We start from the raw sequence: 24,746 nt of genomic DNA, 5'->3' as shown, positions 1-24,746 counted from the left end.
GTTGGTCTGTGATCTTCTTCAAAGTGGGAAACCTCTCAGGATAACTTCTTGATGCAGTCTGAGGACAGTCCTTTATGAGATGTTGAAGTAATATGACTTAACGTTCAATCATCACTGCCACAGTGAATAAAAACAGTATGACTTAAAATTTGTGAAAAGTTGAACAGACTGTGAGAGTACATTACAGTTTGATGATTAGGATAATATCAGTGTTAGTGTTCTTGATATGATCCAAGAAATCTGGCAAGAACAGTTTGATGGCACTAAGCTACATTCATCAAACTCTCACAGCATATCTGGCCATTAATGATGAGTGGTTTTATATTAATTGTTTATTACTTTGAATACTTTGGCTGCTGGTAAACCGATGTGCTGTTGTCAGTGTGATGTAAAAATCCCAAACATAAATGTGTTTAAACGTTGCCGGAGATGCAGCCACTGTTGCAGTTTTATGTAATTCTAACAAAAATGTGGATAACAAACAAAAATGGCGTCACTTTAAGGAAAATCCAGAGTCTTTGGCCTGCGTTTTGTGAACAAATTGGTGTGAATCAGACCAATGATCTAGGAGGAGTAAAGTCTTTTCATAGAAAGCATTTACAAGTAAAAAAAAAACTGCATAAAAAAACATGCTGGAATAGTTGGAGGTTCATTCCACTGTGGCGACCTCTGATAAATAAGGACTAAGCTAAAGGAAAATGGACCGACAACTTAAAAGTTACAGATTTGTACCCATGAATTTAAGTTTTCATGAATTCCTTCACACTATCACTCTGGGACACTCACAGTCTTTTATGCAAGCAGTTGTCTACACAACGCTTTTGTTGATTAAATTGGTAACTTGTTAAAAACTCTCTGCTTTTTTATTTTAACTTTTGAATGTGAGAGATCTTTCTCATTTGTTTTATCTCATTTTTAATATTCTTATTATTGTTAAACTCAGTTTTTATTGTATATTTTATATATATTTTTATTATACAATAAGAATTAACAACTTTGTAATGTGACTATTCGACAGATTTAGAAAATCATCCAACTTGTATCTCAGGAAGAGAATAAACTTCTTAAAAGTCTACAGATGGTCTGTAATCTTATTTAAAATGGAAAACAAACCTCTTAGGATGACTTCTATATGCAGTCTGAGGACAGTCCTTTCTGAGGTGATGAAGTAATGTGTCAAAATCTTCAATCATCACTGCCAAAGTGAATGAAAACAGTATGCCTTAAATTTTGTAAAAAGTTGAACCGACTGTGAAACTACATTATAGTTTAATGAATATTCTTTAGCATAATATTAGTGTTATTGTTCTTGATATGATCCGAGAAAACTGACAAGATCATGATGGCACTAAGCAAAATTCATCAAACCCTCACATCATATCTGGCCATTATTGATGAGTGGTTTTATATTAATGGTTCATAACTTTTAACACTTTGGTGACGCTGCTACCAAACCAAGCGTGACGTGACAATCACAAACATAAATGTGTTTAAACGTTACAATCTCTGTTGCGGTTTGACATTATTCTTACAAAAATGTGGATAACAAACAAACTTTTCCCCTTTTGACAAAATCCAGAGCCTTTGGCCTGCATGTTGTGAAAAAGAGATGAGATCAGGGATGGGCAAACTCGGTCCTGGAGGGCCGGTGTACAGCATAGTTTAGCTCCAATTGTAATTTGCTGTGAAAAGCTGATGCATTTATATATACAGTAATTTGTGGATGTGTGTAAACGTAACATTATGTAGTGCATTTATTTATTGCCCAGCAGGCACACAACATCATAAAACATCATCTTCTCATCAGTCACATGCATCTAAACAGTCTCTGGGTCATTGCGTGTAAAGATTTTTTACATCTTCTTGGACACTTTTAATGCTTCAATCAGTTTGCTGCAATTATAAATCGCCCATGTCTTGAGGTAGTTCAGTATGTGATTTACCTTCTATGTGCAATTTGATTGGACAGGAATCACAGCACTAATTTCTCTAATCCCCATAGACAAGAAAAAATTAAATAGTGACTGCAGATTGAAGGAAAGTACTGGAGTAAAAGTACAGATCCTGCACTAAAAATCAAGGTAAGGTAAAAGTACACATTTATAAAATTACTTAGTAAAGTGCAATTTCTCAGGAAAAACTACTCAATTACAGTAATTTGAGTATTTGTAGTTTATTACTTAACACCACTGATGATCATCAGCACAACTGAAAATTTGGACAATCAGAGGTTTGCAGACTCCTAATTAGCTTTGTCAATGCTCAGACTACCCTCTATCTGCACTTAAAAATGATGACTGTGCGTCTTCAAACTACCCGTTTAAAATGAGCTGAAACAACACAATTGGGTATATGCCGAACCATGCTAACAGGACTTTTAATTTGCCAGTAACCTGGGTTAAGCGCTTCCTGTGAACTGTTTGCATTGCAAAATCGGCATGTTTAAGGTCTGTTTTCTTTAAAAATCAGCGATTTCCACTGGCTGAGTGATATCCGATATAAAGTGGGTTTCGGATTGTACAAGAAGCCCTGCATTAAATTACATTTTCCCCTGCCAGGTCATTAAAATATGAGCATTTATTTTACCCCAGTATATTCAATAGAGCTTCTGTGCTAGCCTGCTGATTCTGACGGGCGAGTGTGTGTAAACGGCTTTTTGTCTCGTTCTGCGCTTGAGCAACTAAATGAATGCCAGAGTCTATTTAACTGATTGTATTTTAACTACATTACAACATCGATGCTGTAAAAGGTTTTGTTTAAAATGGAAAAAAACTAACAATGACTGGAAACCGGATGTTTATCAGCATGGAAACAGCACTAGCTTGGCATATACCCTATTCTTGTCATTTTCGTTGGCTAATTTTAATATTTGTTTTATGTTCAGTCTACTTAAATTTGTAAACCATTAAGTTAACTTAAGCATTTTGTGTTGGGACTACATGAAGGAATTGGTCCAACTAGGCTACCTGGTTTAGGGATCTGTAGTACACAGAATGCTCTGAATGGGATTGCATTAAGAGAGGGAAATGTTGACAATAAAATGAATCTTATGGTGTTTAAAATTAATAGAAAGACCTATTTTAGAGTTTAATCTACACTTTAGTTTGAAGGTTTAGAAGAGTTTCATGTATGGCTTTGAGTTTTGAGGGTAGCACCTTGCAGAAGCTGATGCTTAATAGACATACATGATATTATCAGACCTTTGAGTTTAAGTTAAATAAAAATACAAATGTATTTAAACTTTTATTTGTTAAAAGCATGTTAGACCAACTCAATTGCATTTAATTGTGTAAATAGTTTTTTAGTTGGTGCTAAACAAATTTATTGGATGGAAATCTTGCCCTCAATTAAATTGAGTTCATCCAATGAGTTATATTTTTGAGTGTGTGTGTGTCAAATTTCACAAGTTTCAATAATACATGTACAATTATAATAGCAACACCACACAACAGGGTATACACACCTTCAGTATATGATAGTAATTTTCTAAGATGATCAAAGATGTTGGGTCATAAAAAAAGTTTGTAAACTTGGATACTCAAATTACAACTAAAATCCCAGTTCTGGTTCCAAGAAGTCAGCAGCCAACATTTGTTCAAAAACCATTATCGCCACTAGCATAACACATTTCTCAAGCTTCAATTTTCATGCTATATAAATGCATATTTACTAATCCAATCACAAGTGGATAAAGCTAAGTAGGCTACTTGTGTAAACGGGTCTGAAATGTTTCCATCGAAAACACTTGGATTGAATTGCCTTTATAGTGTGAACACTAAAGTTGTTAACTGCTTTTGAATAGCCACTAGAGGTGATCAAATTTTGGTACTTAAATTGGTTTCTTGTTTAATTGCCAGTCAAGTAAGCCTTTTGTTTATTCAATAGTTGTGAATTGAGATTCAGATTTTTTTATTTCAGATGTTACAGAGTAGCTGATGCTGCTTTTCACACCAAGGGAATTGCTTTACATTTGGAAAGAGTTAAATTTACATTATGCAAATGTATAGAATTGATAAGAATACCCAAGTATGCATACGAGTATAACAATATATATATATAATGCCACAAAATATTTGGTTGATCAAAATAGTTCATATTGTTCTATCATTATTATTTCTTATCTTTTATTTATTCAGTATTCATTTATTATTAATACATTTTATATTACAATGTTATTTTATGACATCAAGAAAGTCGCTGGTTCAAGCCTTAGCTGGGTCAGTTGGCGTTTGTGTGGAGTTTGGATTATTCTCCCCGTGTTTGTGTGTGTTTCCTCCAGGTTCCTCAAGTCCAAAGACATGTGCTATAGATGAATTTAATAAACTAAACTTACTACATTTCTCAGTGATGGGTTGCGGCTGGAAGGGCATCCGATGGGTAAAAACATTATATATAAGTTGGCGGTTCATTCCGCTGTGGCGACCCCAGATTCATAAAGGGACTAAGCTGAAAAGAAAATGAATGAATGAATGAAAAATTGACCACAATTGTATGACCACTTTCCCGATTTTTGTCCTATTCAATTAGTGTATTTTGTGAGCAATGTGAGCACCTGCAAACTTTTTGGAAAGAATTAATAGGTGTGATCTCTAAAAGGGTAGAGAAATCCCTGTTTGCCCTAAAATCTGTATTCTTGATCTTTTCCCACCTGCCTTATTGCTGAAGTCATATGAACAGAAGTTTTTAAATCTGTGTCTATTGCATGTGAAATGCCAGATTGCCATTCACTGGAAAAGTATTCATGCTCCATCTTTTTCTCTCTGGATTAAGGAAATGTCTTCATGTAAAGCAAAGGAAAGACTGATTCAATCAAACAAAGACGGCACATATATTAAAAGATTTGGGACTTCTTCCTTTAATTTTTAAATAAGAATGGACTGACTATTTAGTAATCCCAAACAATGTGACTGTAATAATGTGCACTGTGTTTGTAATGACTAACTTGAATATATTTGTAATTTTCATTGGAATGTATGTGTTGAAATGTCTTAATGGTATTTATTTATTTATTTATTTATTTATTACAAATTTGCCCTTTTTTATTATTATTTTATCTTATTTTAGTTCATTTTTTATTTTCCATTTATTTGTTTATGTATTATTTTTTCACATGTGAATACATACTTTTTTATGGCTCTGTCAGGATGGGGTGGGTGTTCTTTGATTAGTTTTTGGTTACTAATACATTATGTATGTATCACATTTTTTTCTGAAACAATAAAAGTGTTTAAAAAACATAACATGTACATCATGGGCTTCACAAAATGCTTCCATTTGAGTAATGATTTGTTCATTTTTATTATTAATATTTGCATCATTCATTCATTCATTCATCCATTCATTCATTCATTTTCCTTCAGTCCCTTATTTATCAGGGGTCACCACAGCAGAATAAACCGCCAACTATTCCAGCATAAGTTTTGAGCAGCAGATGCTCTTCCAGCCGCAACCCAGTACTGGAAAACACCCATACACTCTTGCATTCACCAGCACATTCGTACACCACGGCCAATTTAGTTTAGTCAATTTTTCCTATAGCGCATGTCTTTAAACTGTGGGGGACACCAGAGCACGCAGAGGAAACTCACGCCAACATGGAGAGAACATGCAAACTCCACACAAATCTGCCAACTGGCCCAGCCGGGACTCGAACCAGCGACCTTCTTGCTTCAATGTTGCATTGCAAAATAACATCAAAATGTACAATATGTAGATTTAATTTAGCCTGATTTGTGGGTATGGTCTATACTATGAGATGTAAACATAGAATAAAATGTATGGTCATACTTTATTATTGTCTATGTAAATAAGCATACTGCATTAGAAGGTGTAGTACTACAATAAGTCAGGAAAAACGTGGAAGAATATGTTAAGGATAATATTAGATATTTCGTTTGTTAAAGATAAAATCTTTGACAATAATTATGATGTTTTAATACTTTGCTGGTATTTTACATGATTGTTTTGAGTATGCCACACACTCTGACCATAAATTTCTCTTTTGCCAAGAATGATTGAAATACAGGCAGCCAATCGAACATCACCGAGCTACATGCAGGCAGCCAATCGACATTCACTGAGCCTCATACAGGCAGCCAATCGGCATTCGTTGAACCATGCAGCCAGCCAATCGGTATTCGCTAAACAATACACAACGTAGGCAAATGTCCCGCCCAAGGTATGGCTAACGTTACATGCTATAGAATTATTATCCTTATGTTATGGGTGTCGTGCGTCTGTTTATTTAAAGTAAGTGTATTATTATACGTGAGTGTGATACAGATAATTTTCCACCAATTATCTCGCGGTTTGACCTGCTTTAACTCCTGTGATCAATGCTAATATACTTAGCATTAGGTAACTTAAATGTTTACCATAGATACACCTTAACGTTATTTATAGTTGCTTATGCTATGAATGTAACGTTTCCTCCCATTTATATTTCGATGTAATTTTTTCGCTAAGTGGTTATTTAAGAGATTTCCTAAAATTGTAAACAGCTTAATAATGCTCATATCACAGCTGATAAAACTTTCATATGTGACAGATAAAACTACCTAATGATGATTTAACATATATTTAACAGCTAGTTTGTTTTCTTTTATGTATCTGTTCAACCGTGTTTCCCTTTCTATATTTTCATCATGCATATTTTTTTTAGACCTTTGCTATATCACCTATACAGTTATTGTGGTGACAAATAAACAGGTTACTCCCATTTTTCAACCAGTTCGATATGAGACTGCTAAATGAAAATGACTTTTTACTATAATATTATGAAAGTACCTTTCTCCATGTTTGTGACATACACAAGATATGTATTATGATGTTATAATAGCATTAATTTAGTTTTTCATTGATGAACCATGTTTATCAAACACAATAAACAAGTTAGGTTAGCCACCAGTTGAATTTTTTTTGTTTCTTACAAATTTGTACATTAGTTTTTTTTGTTTTTTTTATTCTTATTTTCTTAATTTATTCCTATTAATAGATAGATAAATTGGAGATAGAATGTGTTTATTAATGGAACAAAACCTTAACTGAAGCATTTCCTCCCTTGCAGATCTGCTCCAGTCATGAAGCTCATCCTTTTTCATTAAAGCTCCTCCATCTGTAATGAAGCTCCTCCTCTTTCCATGAAGCTCCTCCTCTATCAGTTCATATATAAATACTGGAAAACATGAGTGATCCAGAACCCTGCAGAATTAAACAAGAAGATTCTGAAGAACAAATAGGTTTGTGTTTATTAGCAATTCTTTAATAAGGGTGTTGAAGAACAATAAACATTAAAGGTGCCATATACTGCATTGATTTAATAAGTTAAATTATGCTCTGATATCTACCTAGTAGGTATATGGCTTAGATAAGTTTAGAAATGGTTTTATATGCTCATTTATTCCCATAAATTATCGCTAGAATCAGAAGGTCCAAATTGACTTAATTTGGAAAGGTTGTGAATATTAATGAGCTGTGCTCTGACAAATGCAGCCTGCTTGCTCCCTCTCTCACACACACACATACAATAAGGCTTAAATGATAGTTAAACTAAAAAAAAGAGACAGGCAGAGATGTATTGTGTTGTATTTTAAAGTTATGATGTGAAAGAAAACACAACCAGGAATTAATATCAACCTCTGCGGTAAATTGTGGTGCTTTAACTTCAGAAAAATGAAAGTAAGAGCTGAGTGATTCCCATGATTCTTAAACATGCTACACTACATTCTACATTCATTGCTACATTCTACACTATGTACACACTTATATTCAGCTGTCTACATTTGTTTGTTGAAATATATGCAGCAACGTTCTCAATAAACATGATAAATTAACAAAACACACAATTAAGCAAATCTTATGCCTCTTCAGGGTAGGGATGCAACGATTATAGATTTTAGTTGTATGATTAAAGTCTGAATAATTATCATGGTTTCACGGTTATCACAATTATTATGCATTTATTAAATTCAAAACACTACTAGTTTAGAAAATCACATGAAAACTCCTTTTATTTTAAATTGTTATTTATTGCTGCTCAATAACTAAATAATACAACAAAAAATAATAATAAAACAAATACTAGTCTATTTCTCTTTGGACTTAAAAATTAGTGAAAACAAGTTTTTGGCATTTAAACATAAATGATAATTTTACACTGAAAATAAGTGACAAAACAATGAACAAATAAATTAAAAAAGAATAAATAAAAATATTTGTCTTATGTAAATCTGAGCATCATATTTGCTATTTATTTCCCTTTTAAAGAGAACAAATATAGTCAAAGACTGCTGAACCTCTGTCTGAAAGGCACTTTTGATCGACTATAACTTGTTAGGTTTTTTCATTTTATTCTTTTTTGTCTTTGAAGTAGAAATGTGTATATTCCATACAAAGTATGAAGCTGAACGGTCAGTTCTTGTAACGTGACTTGCAGTGTGCTTGTGCCATTCTTTCAACTAGGTGCACCTGAAAAGCGTGAGGGTGTTGTGCCGCGTGTGCACTCCCAATATGCACGCAAGAAAAGAAATAACAAACGTGCGCGTGCAAAGACATAACATGTGAACGGCCCTTAGGTAATAGCCTCACCCATAGTGAATTCAGTGTGCGTGGGTATTAGCCTCAGTGTACAAACTTGGAACTTTAAACTAGCGCACAGTTGGCATAAGTTGGCGCAACTTTAGTTGCAGCAGTTTGTTCTGTGTCAAAACGCGGTGTTGAGAAGCCTTTATGATTAATTAACCATGACAAATTAAAATCGCAATTAATAGTGAAATCGGTCAATCATTGCCTGCCTACTTCAGGGTGGAGCTGAATATATTTACAATCTATATATCCTGTGTTTTGTGTCAGACAAGCATATGAACGGATGGCTCATGGAGTCGATGCATTGTAATGTATAAAAAACAATCTGTGTTTCTCCTTTTCAAAATAAGAGTCCCACATAAATAGTAAGTTTAATATAATCTTAGATAAACCTAAAAATAACTAATGGAGCAAATTGGTAAATATTGTATTACAAGCAAACCTTGAGGTGTATCAAACGCAGCCTTACCGTGCGTTCACACCGAAAGCGGCGAGAGCGTCAAAGTAGCCAGAAGTCATTCATTTTCAATGAGAGCCGGCGGCGATAGGCGACGATAATCGGCGAGGAGAGTTGAAATGAAGTCAACTTTATGGTAATGAGCTATGACGCGGTTGGGCGGCAAGCAATCAGAATAAAGACGTCCATCGCTTGATAGCAGTTCAGGGAACACAGACCTGTTAACTTTGGTTCCGACCACAGTTGTTCCCAAGGGTTTGATTATTGCGGTCGCCGGATTTCCAATTATTTACAATGTTTTCTTACAGGAACATACATTAAATAAGTTACTGGCGAGTTACTGATGTTCATTAATGTTATCTTAAAAAAGCGGGAATCTCACGCGATGTGACAGTACAAAACAGTACTGCTGCTTCAGGATATTTCAGACATATGGACACATATTGGATAAATAGAGCAAAGCTGCACCACATGCAACTTGATCTTCCATTGTTATATGAATTTGATAAGAAGTGCGCAACATTTTCACGCTAAAAACATGTCTTATGCAGGAATGTGACTGATAAGGCTGCAACGGCTCCTTTAAGTACGAGATCAATGTAGCGAGTTTTGACGCTCTCGCCGCCGGAGCTGAAGGCAGACAGCGTTGTCGCCAGGGCGGCCAGAGCGACCTTGGACGCTCTCACCGCTTTCGGTGTGAACGTACGGTTAGGCATTCATAATAATAATTCCAGAGCAAATTATCAGTGTGCTTTTTGGCTGGTGATCTCCTGATGATGTGTCAGCTTTTCAGGTCCAGATGACATAGAACGTGACCTAAAGTACATGCAAATTTGGAGGTCGTGCCCCGTGAGTCACGCAACAGTCTGTTTTGTGTTCCGATTTTTCATCGAGCTTTACACTCATGGAATTTTCATGAGAACAAGAGAACAATTGTGTTTGAGACTCACTGTATGGGAATTTCTATTATTCGACTATGCCTAGGTTTTCTTTATAGGACACCTTTAAAGGGCCATGACACCCCCACTTTCGGTTAAAGTCTACTTCAGAATTTTTTCAAAAGATGCATGATTAATGGGCGTGGAGCTCTGCGAGCATCAGGCAGGAGTGGGCGCGGCCTGCAGGGGAGAAGGGGAGCGAACAACTGCTGTTGTCAGTTAGCTCACAAAATGAGACAAACCGTGAGGAGACACATGAGTTTATAGTTTACAAAGTTAAAATGCAAAGAAAAAAACTGGAATTTAATGCCCTGCTACATTTGTTATTCGTAATTTCATATACAGACAACAACAATTTATATCATTATAAAGATAATCGTGTTCATATAAACACTATAAATGAGGACTTCTCCCTCAATCCCCGGGTCTGAACCATAGATCTTAAATGCAGACTCAGTGCAGCAGGTCTCCTGACCTGCCTATTTTAACCATTAGTCCAGCTGGTAATCGGAGGATTTAGGCAAACACAGCAGCACAGCGATGTGAATGTGAATGAACTCTTGATACAAGACAACAACTGCCATTCTCCAATTCTCGTACTGCTCTCCCGACAAAAATGCTAGCATCACACACACAGCTTTGCTGTATAATCGGCCCTGACAGGATCGCGGGGAAAATCATGCAACAAACCACGTGGATCATGGAAACAAACACATACGAGCCTTCATAAACGGCTACTGCGTGCCGTGGGTCCGTGAACCACAGCTTGAGTTTGGCACTGGTCTGGCTGGTCTGCGTCTTCCTTGCCTTCGGAAAGCACGTGCTGTCGTGCTGTCGTGCTCTCATGAATAATTAAACAGCCGGCTCTTCTCATAGGATAAGAAAACTCCGCTATGAATAATAATGAGAAACCGACGCGTCATCATTACTTGCAGTACTGCGCTACGTCACCGATTTTGATCCCACCCCAAAAATCATTTTAAACCCGGAAGCTGAAATTAGCTGACAAAAGCTCAAAATTATCCAGTTTTCCCCACAATGAAAGCTGCCAGATGCTAACATTGTCTTAACTGATGCTCAACACACACACATCTGTTAATATATTAAAAAAAAAAGTTCTCCAGGGTGTCCTGAACCTTTAAAAGCTTTGAACAGTATTAACTTGAACCTTTTCTTTCATTTGATTTCAGATCTAATTGAAGCGAATGAAGGGAGTGAAGAGGAGAAACAAGTCGAAGCGGTGAAAATCCCTCATTTACAGTCTTGTGGTATTTTTTTTATTGAAAGGAGAGAAAAGAAATGCTTCACCTTCACTCATTGTTGGAAGAGTTTTAGGCGACCTAATAATCACATCACAATCCACAACGGAGAGAAAGCATACACATGCGATCGATGCGGAAAGAGTTTCACTCGCAAAGAAAGGCTTAAAGAACACACGAGGATCCACACTGGAGAGAAACCCTTCACTTGTGCTCAGTGTGGGAAGAGATTCGGATGCTCATCGAACCTTAAACAGCACATGATGACTCACACTGGAGAGAAACCACACAAATGCGATCAATGCGGCAAGACATTTTTGAAGCCGTCAGATCTGATCAGCCACCTCAGAGTTCATACAAACGAGAAGCCTTATTCGTGTTCGGTGTGTGGAAAGAGTTTCACACACCAACAGTATTTAAGAAAACATCAGAAGTTCCACTCTGGGGTGAGAGAGTACGTGTGCTTCGAGTGCGAGAAGACTTTCATTAGGGTTGAAGAACTGAAACGGCACCAGAGGATTCACACTGGAGAGAAGCCTTACAAGTGTTCACACTGCGACACCAGTTTCAGTCAGATACAACACCTCAGAACACACCAGAGGATTCACACCGGAGAGAAACCTCACAAGTGTTCACACTGCGACAAAAGATTCACTCAGTTAGGAGTCCTGAAGACACACGAGAGGATTCACACCGGAGAGAAACCGTACACGTGTGATCAGTGCTTCAGGAGTTTCACATATTCATTACAGCTCAAGAAACACATGAAAATCCACACTGGAGAAATGCGGGAGATGTCGGAAGAGATTGATGATGGTTGAGTGTGGAAAGTCTATCCATTTGTCTTGTATTTGATTCTGTTATTTAAAAAAAAAAAGTTTCTGAGGTCATGGGCGTTGGTAGGCCTATTTTAGGGGGGCTGTAGCCTATAATTCTATTCAGCATCTCAAAAACTCTTGCGATTAGCTCCATGAACTGTACACTAAATTATCGCCTGTCCCCTTTAAATTTGATATGAAAACGGTGGAAGAATCCGGCTCCTCCCCGTCTTACGTTTTTCATTTGATCAGCAAACCACAGCTGTGCAGAGCGAGCGAACAAAGTGTGTGTTTATTGATAGATTGTTATAATTTCTGCTTATTTGCAGTTCTTTGTTATAGATACACTTGTAAAACACGTACACCAATGTCATGGAGGAGCAATCGGGTTTCCCATCTACAGTTTCATCGGTGCTCACCTCATAATCACAGCTGTTTCCTCGAAAAAGTAGCTTTTATCGAACATTCATTCATTCATTTTCTTGTCGGCTTAGTCCCTTTATTATGAACCGCCAACTTATCCAGCAAGTTTTTACGCAGCAGATGCCCTTCCAGCCACAACCCATCTCTGGGAAACATCCACACACACATTCACACACTATGGACAATTAAGCCTACCCAATTCACCTGTACCGCATGTCTTTGGACTGTGGGGGAAACTGGAGCACCTGGAGAAAACCCACGCGAAGGCAGGGAGAACATGCAAAATCCACACAGAAACGCTAACTGAGCTGAGGTTTGATCCAGCGACCTTCTTGCTATTGCGCCACTGCCTCGCCCTTTATCGAACATTTCGCTATTTAAATTTTAAAATGAACTACAATATAAAACACATTAAAGTGCCTGTGGCATTAACTATACCATACAGTCTTGCACAGAAAGGATTAAACACAGTGACAGAACCACTTAGTGAATGTTCTCATTTAAACTGCCAGAGTCACTGTTAGAGATGGAAACATCAAGTGTTGTGGTATTTAAAAAAAGCCTTATTTATTATGAATTAGATCATAATATGTGAATTAACCTGTAGTTTTAATGTTTATATATATTTAAATTCACAGTTTAATTAGAAAAGGGGCTGTTTTGATTTTTTTTTAAAGATGGAAACAAAAAATGTACTTGATTATAGAAAGTGGTTTTTACTACAGTAAACAGGTGTTTTAAGCCTATTTGGCTCATTCACAACTCAAACGGCTATCTAAACATAATAGTTTTAATAACTCATTTCTAATAACTGATTTATTTTATCTTTGCCATGATGACAGTAAATAATGTTTTACTAGATATTTTTCAAGACACTTCTACAGCTTAAAGTGACTTTTAAAGGCTTAACTAGGTTAATAAGGTTAACTAGGCAGGTTAGGGTAATTAGACAAGTTATTGTATTAAGATGGTTTGTTCTGTAGACTATGGAAAATATATAGCTTTAAGGGGCTAATAATTTTTACCTTAAAATGGTTCATAAAAATTTTTTAAAACTGCTTTTATTCTAGCCGAAATAAAAAAATAAGACTTTCTCCAGAAGAAAAAATATTATCAGACATACTGTGAAATTTTTTTTTGCTCTGTTAAACATCATTTGGGAAATATTTATAAAAGAAAAAAAAGTCGAACGGGGTTTAATAACACAATTAACACAATAACACACACACAATTTAGTTTATCCAATTCAACTATACCCGCATGTCTTTGGACTGTGGGGGAAACCGGAGCACCCAGAGGAAACACACACAAATTTGAGGAGAACATGCAAACTCCACACAGAATTGCCAATTGACTCAGCAGGGGCTCAAACCAGCGGCCTTCTTGCTGTGAGGCGATCGTGCACCCCACTGCGCCACTGTGACGTCACAGGTTGATATATGCAAGTGATTTATTTGATTCATCTTTAAAGGATTTATTCATATGATTCCTTTGGTTCCTTTTTATCTAAATTCAATTGTCCTATAAAATGTAAAACTCTACGAAATACACACACAGATTGTAGGTCTACAGTAGATTATCATGAACCCTCCAGCACAGCAGGTGTCAGTACAAACCCGTTTTATTGATGTTAAAGCCCCAAGAAGAAAACGCGTCTGACAAAAAAAAAAGTGTTGAGACAGATGATGACCGTTGACCAGTGCGTTGATTTCCAGCACTGTAACTCTCCTGAATTATTTTGTTTGGTAAAATGAGCACCATTGTCCTCATTAAAAGGCTCGACTGACGTACCTGTAGGAAGGCGTTATTGTTGTTTGCAGTAGTTTTCCTCATCAGGTGTGATGGCGGAGCGAGGAGCTCATTTAACCACAGCTGCCCCGGCTGAAGATCGACCCTCAGTGTTTGAGGTTTTAGCGCAGGACTCTTTAATGACCGCTGTCAAACCCGCTTTACTGCATGCTGTCAAGGTATGCTCGCTTTTTCAACATACTGTACTCCTGCATTTGTACTCCTTGAGTTTTGGACTGTGACGATAAATTGCGTATGAATAAAATAAATAGTCCATTGCCCTATATTATGCTCCATCGTTTACTTCGTGGCCTCTTTTTACGGTAAAACTTTATCATTATGTAGGCGCAACATTACACGCCATTACGGGGATGCTGACTGAAACATCAATGACAGCATCGTTACAATCAAATACAATGCTTAGCAATATTGCTTATATAAGATAAATATGACACTTATATAAAGCGTCATTAGGAGGTAAAGCAAAAAATTGCTATTATTGGGCAGGGTTTCACAGCAATATTAAGAGCCCTTGATAGTATGTCAAAGAAAGAAGACCAAAAGGAACTCAATTTAGGGCAGGTGTAATATGCGCCTGTCTGGTTTCTTCATAAAGAGTACACTTGTGAAACACTAGTGTAATAAATGTGTCCAAAACATTATTTGGAATATATTTCCTTTGTATTATTAATAATAATCTATTTAAAATATTACTTGCAGAATGATTTCTTTCTATTAATTTACAGTACAGTAAATGTATTATTTATAACTGTATATTAATTACATGTATACAGTTCTCAGCATATATGAGTGCACACCTCACAGATCTCTCAGTTAAATTCACATTTTCAATAGAATGCTTTACAATATTTGTGCAAATATATTAGATTAGTCAGTTCTGAAGCCAAATTTGGAGCTAATCTAACAAAAAACTTATTACAGTCCAAAATTGGTACATACAAATGTATATATTTAAGAAAAACCATTAAATAAAGAGAAAAAAAAGAGAAAAAATCAAGAGAAACAAAAAAATCTATAATATTTTGTTAAAATTTTGTAATTTGTTTATATTTTCTGCAATATGTCCCATAAATAATGTATCGTCCTTCCATTTCTAAAGATGTTCGATGACTAAAGCATTATTTCAATAAACATATCGGATATGTACCAAAATATATGACCGTTATTCTCTTAAAAATGGATTAAAATATTAATTTTGGAAATGGGGTGTACTCATTTATGTTGAGCATGATATATATATATATAGTGTACGTGAGTGCTGTAAAGGTATCAAAATGTAAAATTGTGTCGTAAAATCTAAGGTCTGCTGCAATTAAGACTATTGGTGTGTCATGAATCTAGCGTGATAACCCCAGGGGTCCCAATCCAATGGAAAAAGAATTAAAAGGCTAGAGCCTTTTTTTTGCATGTTGTTATTTTATGCAACTCATTCATTTTCTTGTCGGCTTAGTCCCTTTATTAATCCGGTGTCGCCACAGCGGAAGGAACCTCCAACTTATCCAGCAAGTTTTTACGCAGCGGATGCCCTTCCAGCCGCAACCCATCTCTGGGAAACATCCACACACACATTCACACACACACTCATACACTAAGGACAATTTAGTCTACCCAGTTTACCTGTACTGCATGTCTTTGGACTGTGGGGGAAACCGGAGCACCCGGAGGAAACCCGCGCGAACGCAGGGAAAACATGCAAACTCCACACAGAAACGCCAACTGAGCTGAGGCTCGAACCAGCGACCTTCTAGCTGTGAGGCGACAGCACTACCTACTGCACTACTTCTTCGATTTGATGCAACTAATAAATACTGTTTTTATCTTCTGTAGGTTATGGCTAAAATATGGTCATTCTAATAGTTTAATAACATATATGATATTTTTGGAAATCACCAAGCAACCCCTCCTCATTGTCTCCTGACCCCCACTTTGGGAACCACTGGTGTATACTGCTAGCCCTAAGTAAAGCCAGCAGGCATAAGTCTCATTTAAAGAGATGGTATGAGATTGGTTTATGGTTTCACAGATGCCAGAATTTTTGCAGTATCAGCAAGTATTCCTGACACTAGTATCGGTATCGGAACAACCCTAAAAATATCCTTAAAAAAATGTAACTACCGTATTTACATTCCACAGATTCTCGCTACATCTAACCCTGCCCGCTATGGAGTTCTCTGGAGGAGGTTTGATGAGATTTACGTAATCCTGGATATGTTATTGCAGCATCACTTCCTGTCCCGCACCAGCGCCTCATTTTCAGAGAACTTCTATGGCCTGAAGCGTGTGGGATCACATAGTGCCCGTGCTGCCCATTTGGGACTGCGGCGGAGGCAACACTGGCGCTCTTTACTCCTGCTGGCCCTCATTCCATACCTGCACACCAAACTGGAGAAAATCCTGGCGCGACAGAGAGACGAGGACGATTTCTCCATCCGCTTGCCGCAGTCCTTCCTGCAGAAGATGTACAGGGCGTTTTTGGCTGCGTATCCTTTCGTGTGCATGGCGTGGGACGGCTGGGTCTTCTGCCAACAGCTTTTGTACGTTTTCGGCAAAACACGGACACATTCTCCACTTCTGTGGCTTGCCGGGGTTAAACTGTCATATCTCACGGCTAATGACATACACAGTCTGGATCTCAAGCCTTCAGGCCCAGAATTGAGCTCCGGTCAAAGGTGAGTTTATTTAGTGCTTTAATTTGCAAACTATATTGCAGGGTTCATACAGTCTTGGAAAACCTGGAAAAGTCATTTTGACATGGCATTTTCCAGAAAAGTTCTGAAAAATCAGGAAAAACCCACTAAATTTTGGAAAAGTCACAGAGTTTTGATTTGGCATTTTCCACAAAAGTCCTGGAAAATCAAGAAAATCCACTATATTGGGGCAAGTGATGGAATTCTGAAATGGCATTTTTCAGAAAAGTCATGGAAAATCAGGAAAAACCCACTAAATTTAGGAAATTTTGACATGGCATTTTCCAAAAAAGTTTTGGATAAACCCACAAAGTTTTGGAAAAGTCATGTAAATATTTTTAGCTATTATCTATATATTGAATATAAGTTAGTTGTCTTCTTTTTCTGTCCCTGGCCAATCACATACTCTAACATTCTTAGTGCTGCGTATACATATATCTAGTACATAGAGAGAAAAATAAATGTAAACTAAGTAGATTGTTGCCAGGGCCGGAGCAAGCTGAATTGCCACTTTAGGCAAAGGACTGTCAGCTGTCAACCTAAAAGTAAAAACTAAAGTGGCCGGTTCATGAACTAAGGCCCTCACTATTTTGCCGCCCTAGGCGGCCACCTAGGTCGCCTCCATGAACACGCCGGCCCTAATTGTTGCACGTTGTACGGTATGCTGTAATCGATTCGAACGTGCAATGTTTTTTTTATTATTTACCGCGTATATTTAAGACATTACATGAAACATTAGGTCAAGACAATTTACTTGAAAGTCCATTGGAAAGAAATGAGATGTATTTATGGTGTGATTTTATATACATACACGTGTTGCTGTTTCTGTTGCTCTGCAATAACACTTACAAAACGTTAGTTGGCTGTAAAGTGTTTATATTCCTCCGTGTTGCTTTTCTTCGCTGGTGTTTTGTTTGTCCACGCGTAGACTATAGCATACGCGTGCACTTGACGCAAAAGTATAAAGTAGCCTTAAATATTAATATATTTTAAATGATTAAAAACCTTTTCTTTGTGACAAATGTATTAGTAATTAAAATGACAATTAATTAGTATTTTTAGAGTCTTTTAATATGTCGTCTTGGTCCAAATTTGCTGAATTTTTTGGTCTATAAACTACTGTTACATTAAATGGGATATAGTAGGTGCCCTCTGTAAATCAAGGTAAAAGTATGTGATTAAATTGTTTAGAAAATAAACAGAAACTAGACACTGACAATTCACTTTCGCTTTGATGGCTTTCATAGCAATATTTTTAGCCACGCCCCTCTTACCATTAGTTTGTTATGAGGGAATCATGTGCATAAAGAAAACTACACCCCCTACTCAATATCTCACTTCAGTTGGCTGTACATTAACATAGTAAAGTCTCAGCAACTCACCAAAAAGGCTTGAAACACATCTATAAATTAATAAATGAATCATTTTTAGGACCTTTAAGGTTTTTTTTTTTTGCACATCAAAATATAAAGCTGTGTACTTAAACTAAATCCTATCCTGTTTGCAGCTTTGGAGAGAAATTACAGCGAGTGGTCTCGACGGCGGTCGGTGGTGTGGCGGTGTCTCTGTCCACCAGCTTGTCGATTGGCGTGTTTTTCCTGCAGTTCCTGGAATGGTGGTATTCGTCGGAAAACCAGAGCACCGTGAAGTCCTTGACCTCCCTCCCGACGCCTCCTCCCCCCCTCCACCTTCACAGCCAGGAGACGACACACACACACATCAAAGTGTGTCCGATCTGCAGGAAAGTGCGCACCAATGACACCGCGCTGGCCACGTCCGGCTACGTGTTCTGTTACAGGTGTATATACGTGTACGTGAAAGCCAACCACAGGTGTCCCCTCACCGGCTACCCTTCAGAACTGCAGCACCTTATTAAAATATACACCCCTGACGGATAGACTGGTCATATTTCAAGATGCCCTAATGTGAATGCCTGATTTTATATAAATATTGCAGTGTTCAGATAACTGCTATTATAAATGTGACCAAAATCTAAATCTGTAATGTGGTTTGAATGGACTACTAATTTATAAATAGTAATAAATTTGTACAGAAATCAATGTTGCTGACTCTTATTTAATTTAATGTAATGTAATGTGTGTATTTACAAAGTGTATTTATCGTGTATGGCCATACACCCAAGCGCTTTACAATCATGAGAGGGGGAGGTCTCCACACCACTACCAGTGTGCAGCATCCACTTGGATCATGCAACGGCAGCCACAGGACAACGACACCAGTGCGCTCATCACACACCAGCTATAGGGGTAGCGGAGAGACAGTGATAGAGCCAATTCAGCGGATGGGGATGACTGGGAGGCCATGATAGTTAAGGGCCGATGAAGGGAGTTTGGTCAGGACACCGGGGTTAAACCCAGGGGCGTATTTAGTGATTTGGGGGCCCTAAGCAATTCCAGACATGGGGAGACATGTTTGTACTTTAATTTTATCTTGATTAATCTATTTTGCTTTTGTTTCGTAAATCACTTATATATCTCCTTTTCTATATATATATATATTTTTTTAAAGATTTATTTTTGGCCTTTTTTTAGATAGGACAGTATTGAGACAGGAAACAAAGTGGGGGAGAGAGAGAGAGAGGGGGTAGGGTAGGGAAATGTCGTCGAGCCGGGATTCGAACTCACGTCGCCCTGATGTGCTATTGCACCATATGTCGGCGGGCTAACCACTAGGTTATTGCGCCAACTCTATATTTTGTCTTAATGCAAAATAATAACATTTGATAAAACTTTTTAAATGTTTTACACCGTTCCATTCAATTTAAATGGCTTAATTATTTATATAGAGAACATTTTTGTATAGCATGTAAGAGTTAATGCTGGATTTACAGCGTCTACCATCTGTCACAGCTTGTTACAGTACAGCAAGTGTGTGGAGCAGATCAACATACAAGCCAAGACCTCACTGACTGATACATGGCGTATAAAATCATTTAGTTTCTTTATTATGGGCTGCTCATGAAGAATACGGTTTTAAATTCAACCATGCTATTGTTAAACATGGTAGGAAAACTTTACTTTTTGTCTTGTTAAATGAATGAGACACTCCATGACCTTCAAGACTTTTTTTTTTTGGTCCTTCACACTGTTGACCAATAGGAGTACAGAAGTTCTTCAGCACACAGCTTTCAATTACAGCGAAATGAAAGAGAGATGACAGAGCTGTGATTAAAGATGGAAATAATGGGAGAAGGGAAGACCATTATAAAAAGTCCCTCTCTCCCTCTATATGTCTTGCTCTAAATCAAAGACTTAATGTGAAATCATTTCTGAGTAGAGCTGCATGATATTGGAAAACTGACATTGTGATATTTAGCTATATATTGTAATATAAAACTTCATCAGTTATTTTGAATAGCTTTAGTTGGAAAGAATCATTTTATATTGTTTGGGGTGGTTTGTTGAGGGGTGCATAAAATATAATAAATTACCAGCATAGATAAATACAGTAGAGCAAACAAAGCATATCAGTATTCAGGTATAAACAAAATAATCAAAATATCCAATAACGCTGTGTACAGTCTTAGTGGTATATATTTAATACAATAAATCTTTGTTAAATCTACAATTGTAAGAATGTGCACAAATGTTTTAAATTCACTTAAAATCTTGATTTACAGGCCTTAAAAACACATGCCACTGATAATTTCTTTATTTAGGTTAAACTGAAAAGACTTAATGTGTTCTGAACAGTTTCACCAGATCAACCCCACATTGTTATGTGGCTATTGTGGATTCTCACACTACAATATTGATGCTGAAATTATACATTGTGCCATTTCTGAAACAAAAAGGCTGATTATTTGTTCCAAGAATTAAAATTATTAATTCATTATTACATTAATTGGCTAAATTACATTTTACACATATGCTTGAAAATTTACACCTTTATATTAAAGCTTCAGTTTACTATTTTAGTAAAGAAAAAAAAAAGTCATATTTAGTTGATTTATGAAATTTAAAATGCATAGATTGGAGTCAAAAACATGTGAATTTAAGACATATTAGAGACTGACAGTGTCAATCTATTCTTAAAATTGCATTGTTAAAATTTAGCATCTTAAAAAATAATAAAAAAAATAATAATAAAAAAAAAATCACAAAAAGGTTAAGCAGTTGCAATATTTTGCAAGAGACAATAGGTGAAAGGTGCTATAAAATAACTTTTACCTTACTTGGGTGTATACTTAACATAAAATGGGACAGTCAAATTCTTTGTGAATGGCCTGAAAAACCTCAGCATGAAAATGTGGAGTTTGTGAAATTTACGTTCTTTATTTTGGCACATTTTAAGTTTGCAGTTTATCCACCCAAATGTGGTCACCATTTCATCAGTTACATGGTTTTTAGTCAAGCAATTTGGCAAAACAGCGTTACAGGACATTAAGTGCCCTTTACTGACCCTTATTAGAGTGTTTAAAAATGGAGCATTGATACTCCCCATCTAAAAATAGAGCCATGGAATTTTCCCAGACCCATGAGAGTCTGAGTTTACCACTCCCCAAAATCTTCCAGAAAGACCTCTGCATAATCCACAACTTGTGCCACTAGGGAAAAAGTCCTCACTGCAAAATAAAAAATATACATGTTCAGTGATAGACACACCCTCTTTGCTTCATTTTGAGGTTTCAGCAATGCAAAACAGCACTTAGATCAAACTTCTTTAAACTTCATCTGTTAGCAGCTCAGAGAGAAGATTAAACCTCAATCAAACCTTGGTCAATGATGCCAAAAAGCAACAATACCAAGTCAAGATGCATTCTTTCACTCATCATCGCAGCTAAACTCTGCTACATAAGAAACGTCTGCAGAATTAGCCTGCTTGCTGTTAAACATCTTACATTTTGAAAGTAGCTGAAAAGCATTTTAGCCAAAATCTGAATACAGACCTGCTGGAGAAAAAAACAAGAAAAAAACCCGCAACAACAGCATAAGATTTTGATGCTGGTCTTGCTGGTTTCAGTGTCCTAACTAACAAAGACCAGCAAAAAGAGCATAAGAACAACATAGGCCTACCTTACCAGCATGTTGGGGTTTTTTTTCAGCAAGAATGGAAGATATAAAGGATGGCATCATGAAACACAACAAACTACTATATATGGTTAACTATAAAAGGTTTAACTAGTTATACCTTTAGTAATAAATAAGCCATTTCCTTCAAACATACAGTTAATTTTAAGCCTTAAGGTTACATCAGCCATTTATAACAACGCAAAGACAAGAGCCAAATTAAAATTTGCATATTTTGCAGATTACTGGGGCTATAAAATTAATGTTGTATTAATTAGGAAACAAAATATCAAGTTTTCATACTTAAGTTACAAAAGTTCTCCTCTTTACAATTTAGTAACATGTCTCCCCTCCTCCCCCTATCCCTTATAGTCTAGAGCAGGGATGTCAAACTCAATTCCTCGAGGGTCGAAGCCCTGCACAGTTTAGTTCCAACCCTGCTCCAACACACTTACCTGTGGGTTTCAAACAAGCCTGAAGCACTCAATTAGTTTGATCAGGTGTGTTTAATTAGGGTTGGAACTAAACTGTGCAGGGCTGCGGCCCTCTAGGAATTGAGTTTGACATCCCTGGTCTAGAGATAAGCACGCTTTCAGTAGCTGTCGAGTGTAATGGCCGCACGTACGAGTAGGCTAGTTGACGAAATCAGCTTAAATGAAAACGCTCTAAAGCTAGCCTGTTATCATGATTTTGGCATTATCGAAAGGCTAAAATAGTCTTTGGTTCTATTTTCCCTTCAAATGTGACTATTTTATAAAAATAAACAAATAGAAGTTTATAGCTAAATGATTGAGAAGTTACATTGGAATATGTTCAGCCGTTTTTTCTTATTCTTTTGTTGTCGTCGTCGTCGTCGTCGTCGTCCAAAAAAACCGTATCAGTCGCTCTGAAAGAAGTTTCCCTGCAACACCGTCAAAACTGCTTTTATTTGTTGAGTCATTGAACGATTAAATGACGTTTGAAGTTCGTGAAGTGATTACGCTTTACAACACACCTGTTCACACTTCATCATCATTAGCCTGTGCAGAGAGCAGCTTCACCTCAATTACCGATGAAGCCTGAGGGATTCATCATTTTAGACAACTAATTACTGTCACAAAGGTATTTCTATAGTGACAATTAATTATATATTCCATTTAAGTCAGTAATGCAGACTTATATTCCATAAGACAAATTGTGTGTGGCTGTATGACGGAGAAAGGGATAGACTTATTTAGTTTCACATATTCTTAAATTTGCACTTAATTGCACGTGTGTATGTGTGTGTGAGAGAGAGAGTATGTGTACATGTTGAGCGCTTGATATTTCAGTGCCTCATTGTTGCACACTTTTGTTCTGATTTACCACAAAACCATATGATTTCTCATTTATTTGTTTTTCTCGTGTTTCTTCATTTTTTTGACAGCAAATGACCCAACTGTGACTTTTTTGACCCTCTAACATTCAAATCATGTTCAGAATTTTTAATAGTGTGAAAAAAGTCACCAAGAGTCATCCCATGATGATTAAAGAAAAACAGTTTTTGCATTATAACCAGACACTTAATCTCATTTCCAGTGGCTTCCTCAGGCAGCGAGTGGCCTCGTCATGGACAGCAGCTTCAGTTCACGTGTTCCTGCCAATCACAGCTGTGAAATCTGACCACTCACATGCTGACAGTGAACAACAGATACTAATAACCAGGATCAGTCTAATGCAGCTCTGTGAATGCCACACACACACACACACACACACACACACACACACACACACACACACAACATCATAATAGATATAAGAATGTTATAAATACAATTTACAACAGTTGAGCCTAAAAATGAAGATGTAGGTGACTTTTCTTCTATACTAAAACATTAAAGAAGACTTTTAGCATATGCCATGTTGGTTTAAGGAACAATTATGTTTCAAAGTCAATAGCTAATGGCAGTTTATATAAAATATACACACAAACATACACATATACCAGCAACACACATTTAATACCTGTGACTTGGCAGTACATTTAGGCTTGATAAGTATAAATGCTAATAATGCTCAGAATCTGTTCATGTATTATTTTTTAAAATTAGAATATGTTTTTAAGACTCCAGAAGTGCCGGTAGCCATTTCCTTTGCATTGCGTTTTAAGAATTAAAGAGACAGCTCATCAAAAAACTCCATTTCTGTCAGCATTTATATTCCACTGGCTCCGAACTGGTTTGAGTTTCTTTCTTCTGTTCAACACAAAACAAGATATTTTGAAGAATGTTGGAAAGCAGCAGCCATTGACTCCCATTATTTTTTTGTTTCTGAAATGGAAGTCAATATCTGCTGGTTTCCAACATTCAAAATATCTTGTTTTGAGTTCAGCAGAAGAAATGTGTTTATTAATATTTTTAACCAATTGAGTGTAAGGAAATAGTGAGGAAATATTCAATTTTAGGTGAACTCCAGTGGTGGAAAGAGTATTGAAAATCAAAGTACCATTACTTGCCTAAAAATGTAGTGCGTTATGTAGTGTTATAGAGTGAATGTTACTCAAAGTATGAGTAAAAGGTAGACCTTTCAAAAGTACTCAAGATTAGTGGGTAGTGAGTATTACACTGTAAAAAGCTGATGATTTACATGTAATGTGTGTAAACGTAACATTCTGTAGTGCATTTAGTTATTGCCCAGCAGGCACACAACGTCATAAGACGTTAATATTAGGTTAGATTTAGGTTGTGATGTCAGGTGACCAAAATTCAATGTCTAGCCAGCTTC

General features: G+C 36.7%; 1 protein-coding gene, 2 long non-coding RNA genes and 1 other non-coding gene across 10 annotated transcripts in view; 1 reads left to right on the top strand and 3 right to left on the bottom strand.

The window, feature by feature from the left end:
* LOC147844457 (uncharacterized) overlaps positions 1–14,382 on the bottom strand; it is a 43,586-nt gene extending 29,204 nt beyond the window's left edge. Inside the window, exons 1-4 of one of the 3 annotated variants that reach the window (XR_015492093.1) lie at positions 14,270–14,382; positions 7,039–7,200; positions 1,114–1,195; positions 1–114 (exon numbers count right to left, since the gene is read on the bottom strand). This is a non-coding gene — a long non-coding RNA (uncharacterized LOC147844457). The remainder of the gene's footprint in view (positions 115–1,113; positions 1,196–7,038; positions 7,201–14,269) is intronic. The other 2 variants (XR_015492092.1, XR_015492094.1) reach the window with 2 other exon arrangements.
* On the top strand, positions 6,150–19,034 carry pex12 (peroxisomal biogenesis factor 12). Of its 5 annotated transcripts, XM_087251420.1 has the most exons (6): positions 6,150–6,249; positions 7,067–7,238; positions 11,169–12,330; positions 12,385–14,445; positions 16,421–16,956; positions 18,482–19,034. In XM_087251420.1, the coding sequence occupies exons 4-6, from the start codon at positions 14,320–14,322 to the stop codon at positions 18,870–18,872; spliced, it is 1,053 nt and encodes a 350-aa protein (XP_087107546.1). In that variant the 5' UTR covers positions 6,150–6,249; positions 7,067–7,238; positions 11,169–12,330; positions 12,385–14,319; the 3' UTR covers positions 18,873–19,034.
* Positions 19,035–21,246: 2,212 nt separating this feature from the next.
* On the bottom strand, positions 21,247–22,926 carry LOC147844456 (uncharacterized). The gene is made up of 2 exons (XR_015492071.1): positions 22,806–22,926; positions 21,247–21,559 (listed from the first exon to the last, which is right to left on the bottom strand). It is a non-coding gene; the product is annotated as an uncharacterized LOC147844456 (long non-coding RNA).
* On the bottom strand, positions 21,676–21,774 carry LOC137495808 (Z30 small nucleolar RNA). The gene has a single exon (XR_015492407.1). It is a non-coding gene; the product is annotated as a Z30 small nucleolar RNA (small nucleolar RNA).
* Positions 22,927–24,746: the final 1,820 nt, after the last annotated feature.

The sequence above is a fragment of the Danio rerio genome, chromosome 5 (assembly GCF_052040795.2).
Source record: "Danio rerio strain M-AB ecotype USA chromosome 5, GRCz13ab, whole genome shotgun sequence".
NCBI lineage: Eukaryota > Metazoa > Chordata > Actinopteri > Cypriniformes > Danionidae > Danio > Danio rerio.
This window is presented reverse-complemented; position numbering and strand designations above follow the sequence as displayed.

Excerpts from the sequence above, each read along its gene's own strand:
- pex12 (XM_087251420.1), top strand. The coding sequence starts at position 14,320 with ATGGCGGAGCGAGGAGCTCATTTAACCACAGCTGCCCCGGCTGAAGAT. Across the intron at positions 14,446-16,420 it reads CTTTACTGCATGCTGTCAAG|ATTCTCGCTACATCTAACCC; the intron begins GTATGCTCGCTT and ends TACATTCCACAG. Across the intron at positions 16,957-18,481 it reads GAATTGAGCTCCGGTCAAAG|CTTTGGAGAGAAATTACAGC; the intron begins GTGAGTTTATTT and ends TCCTGTTTGCAG.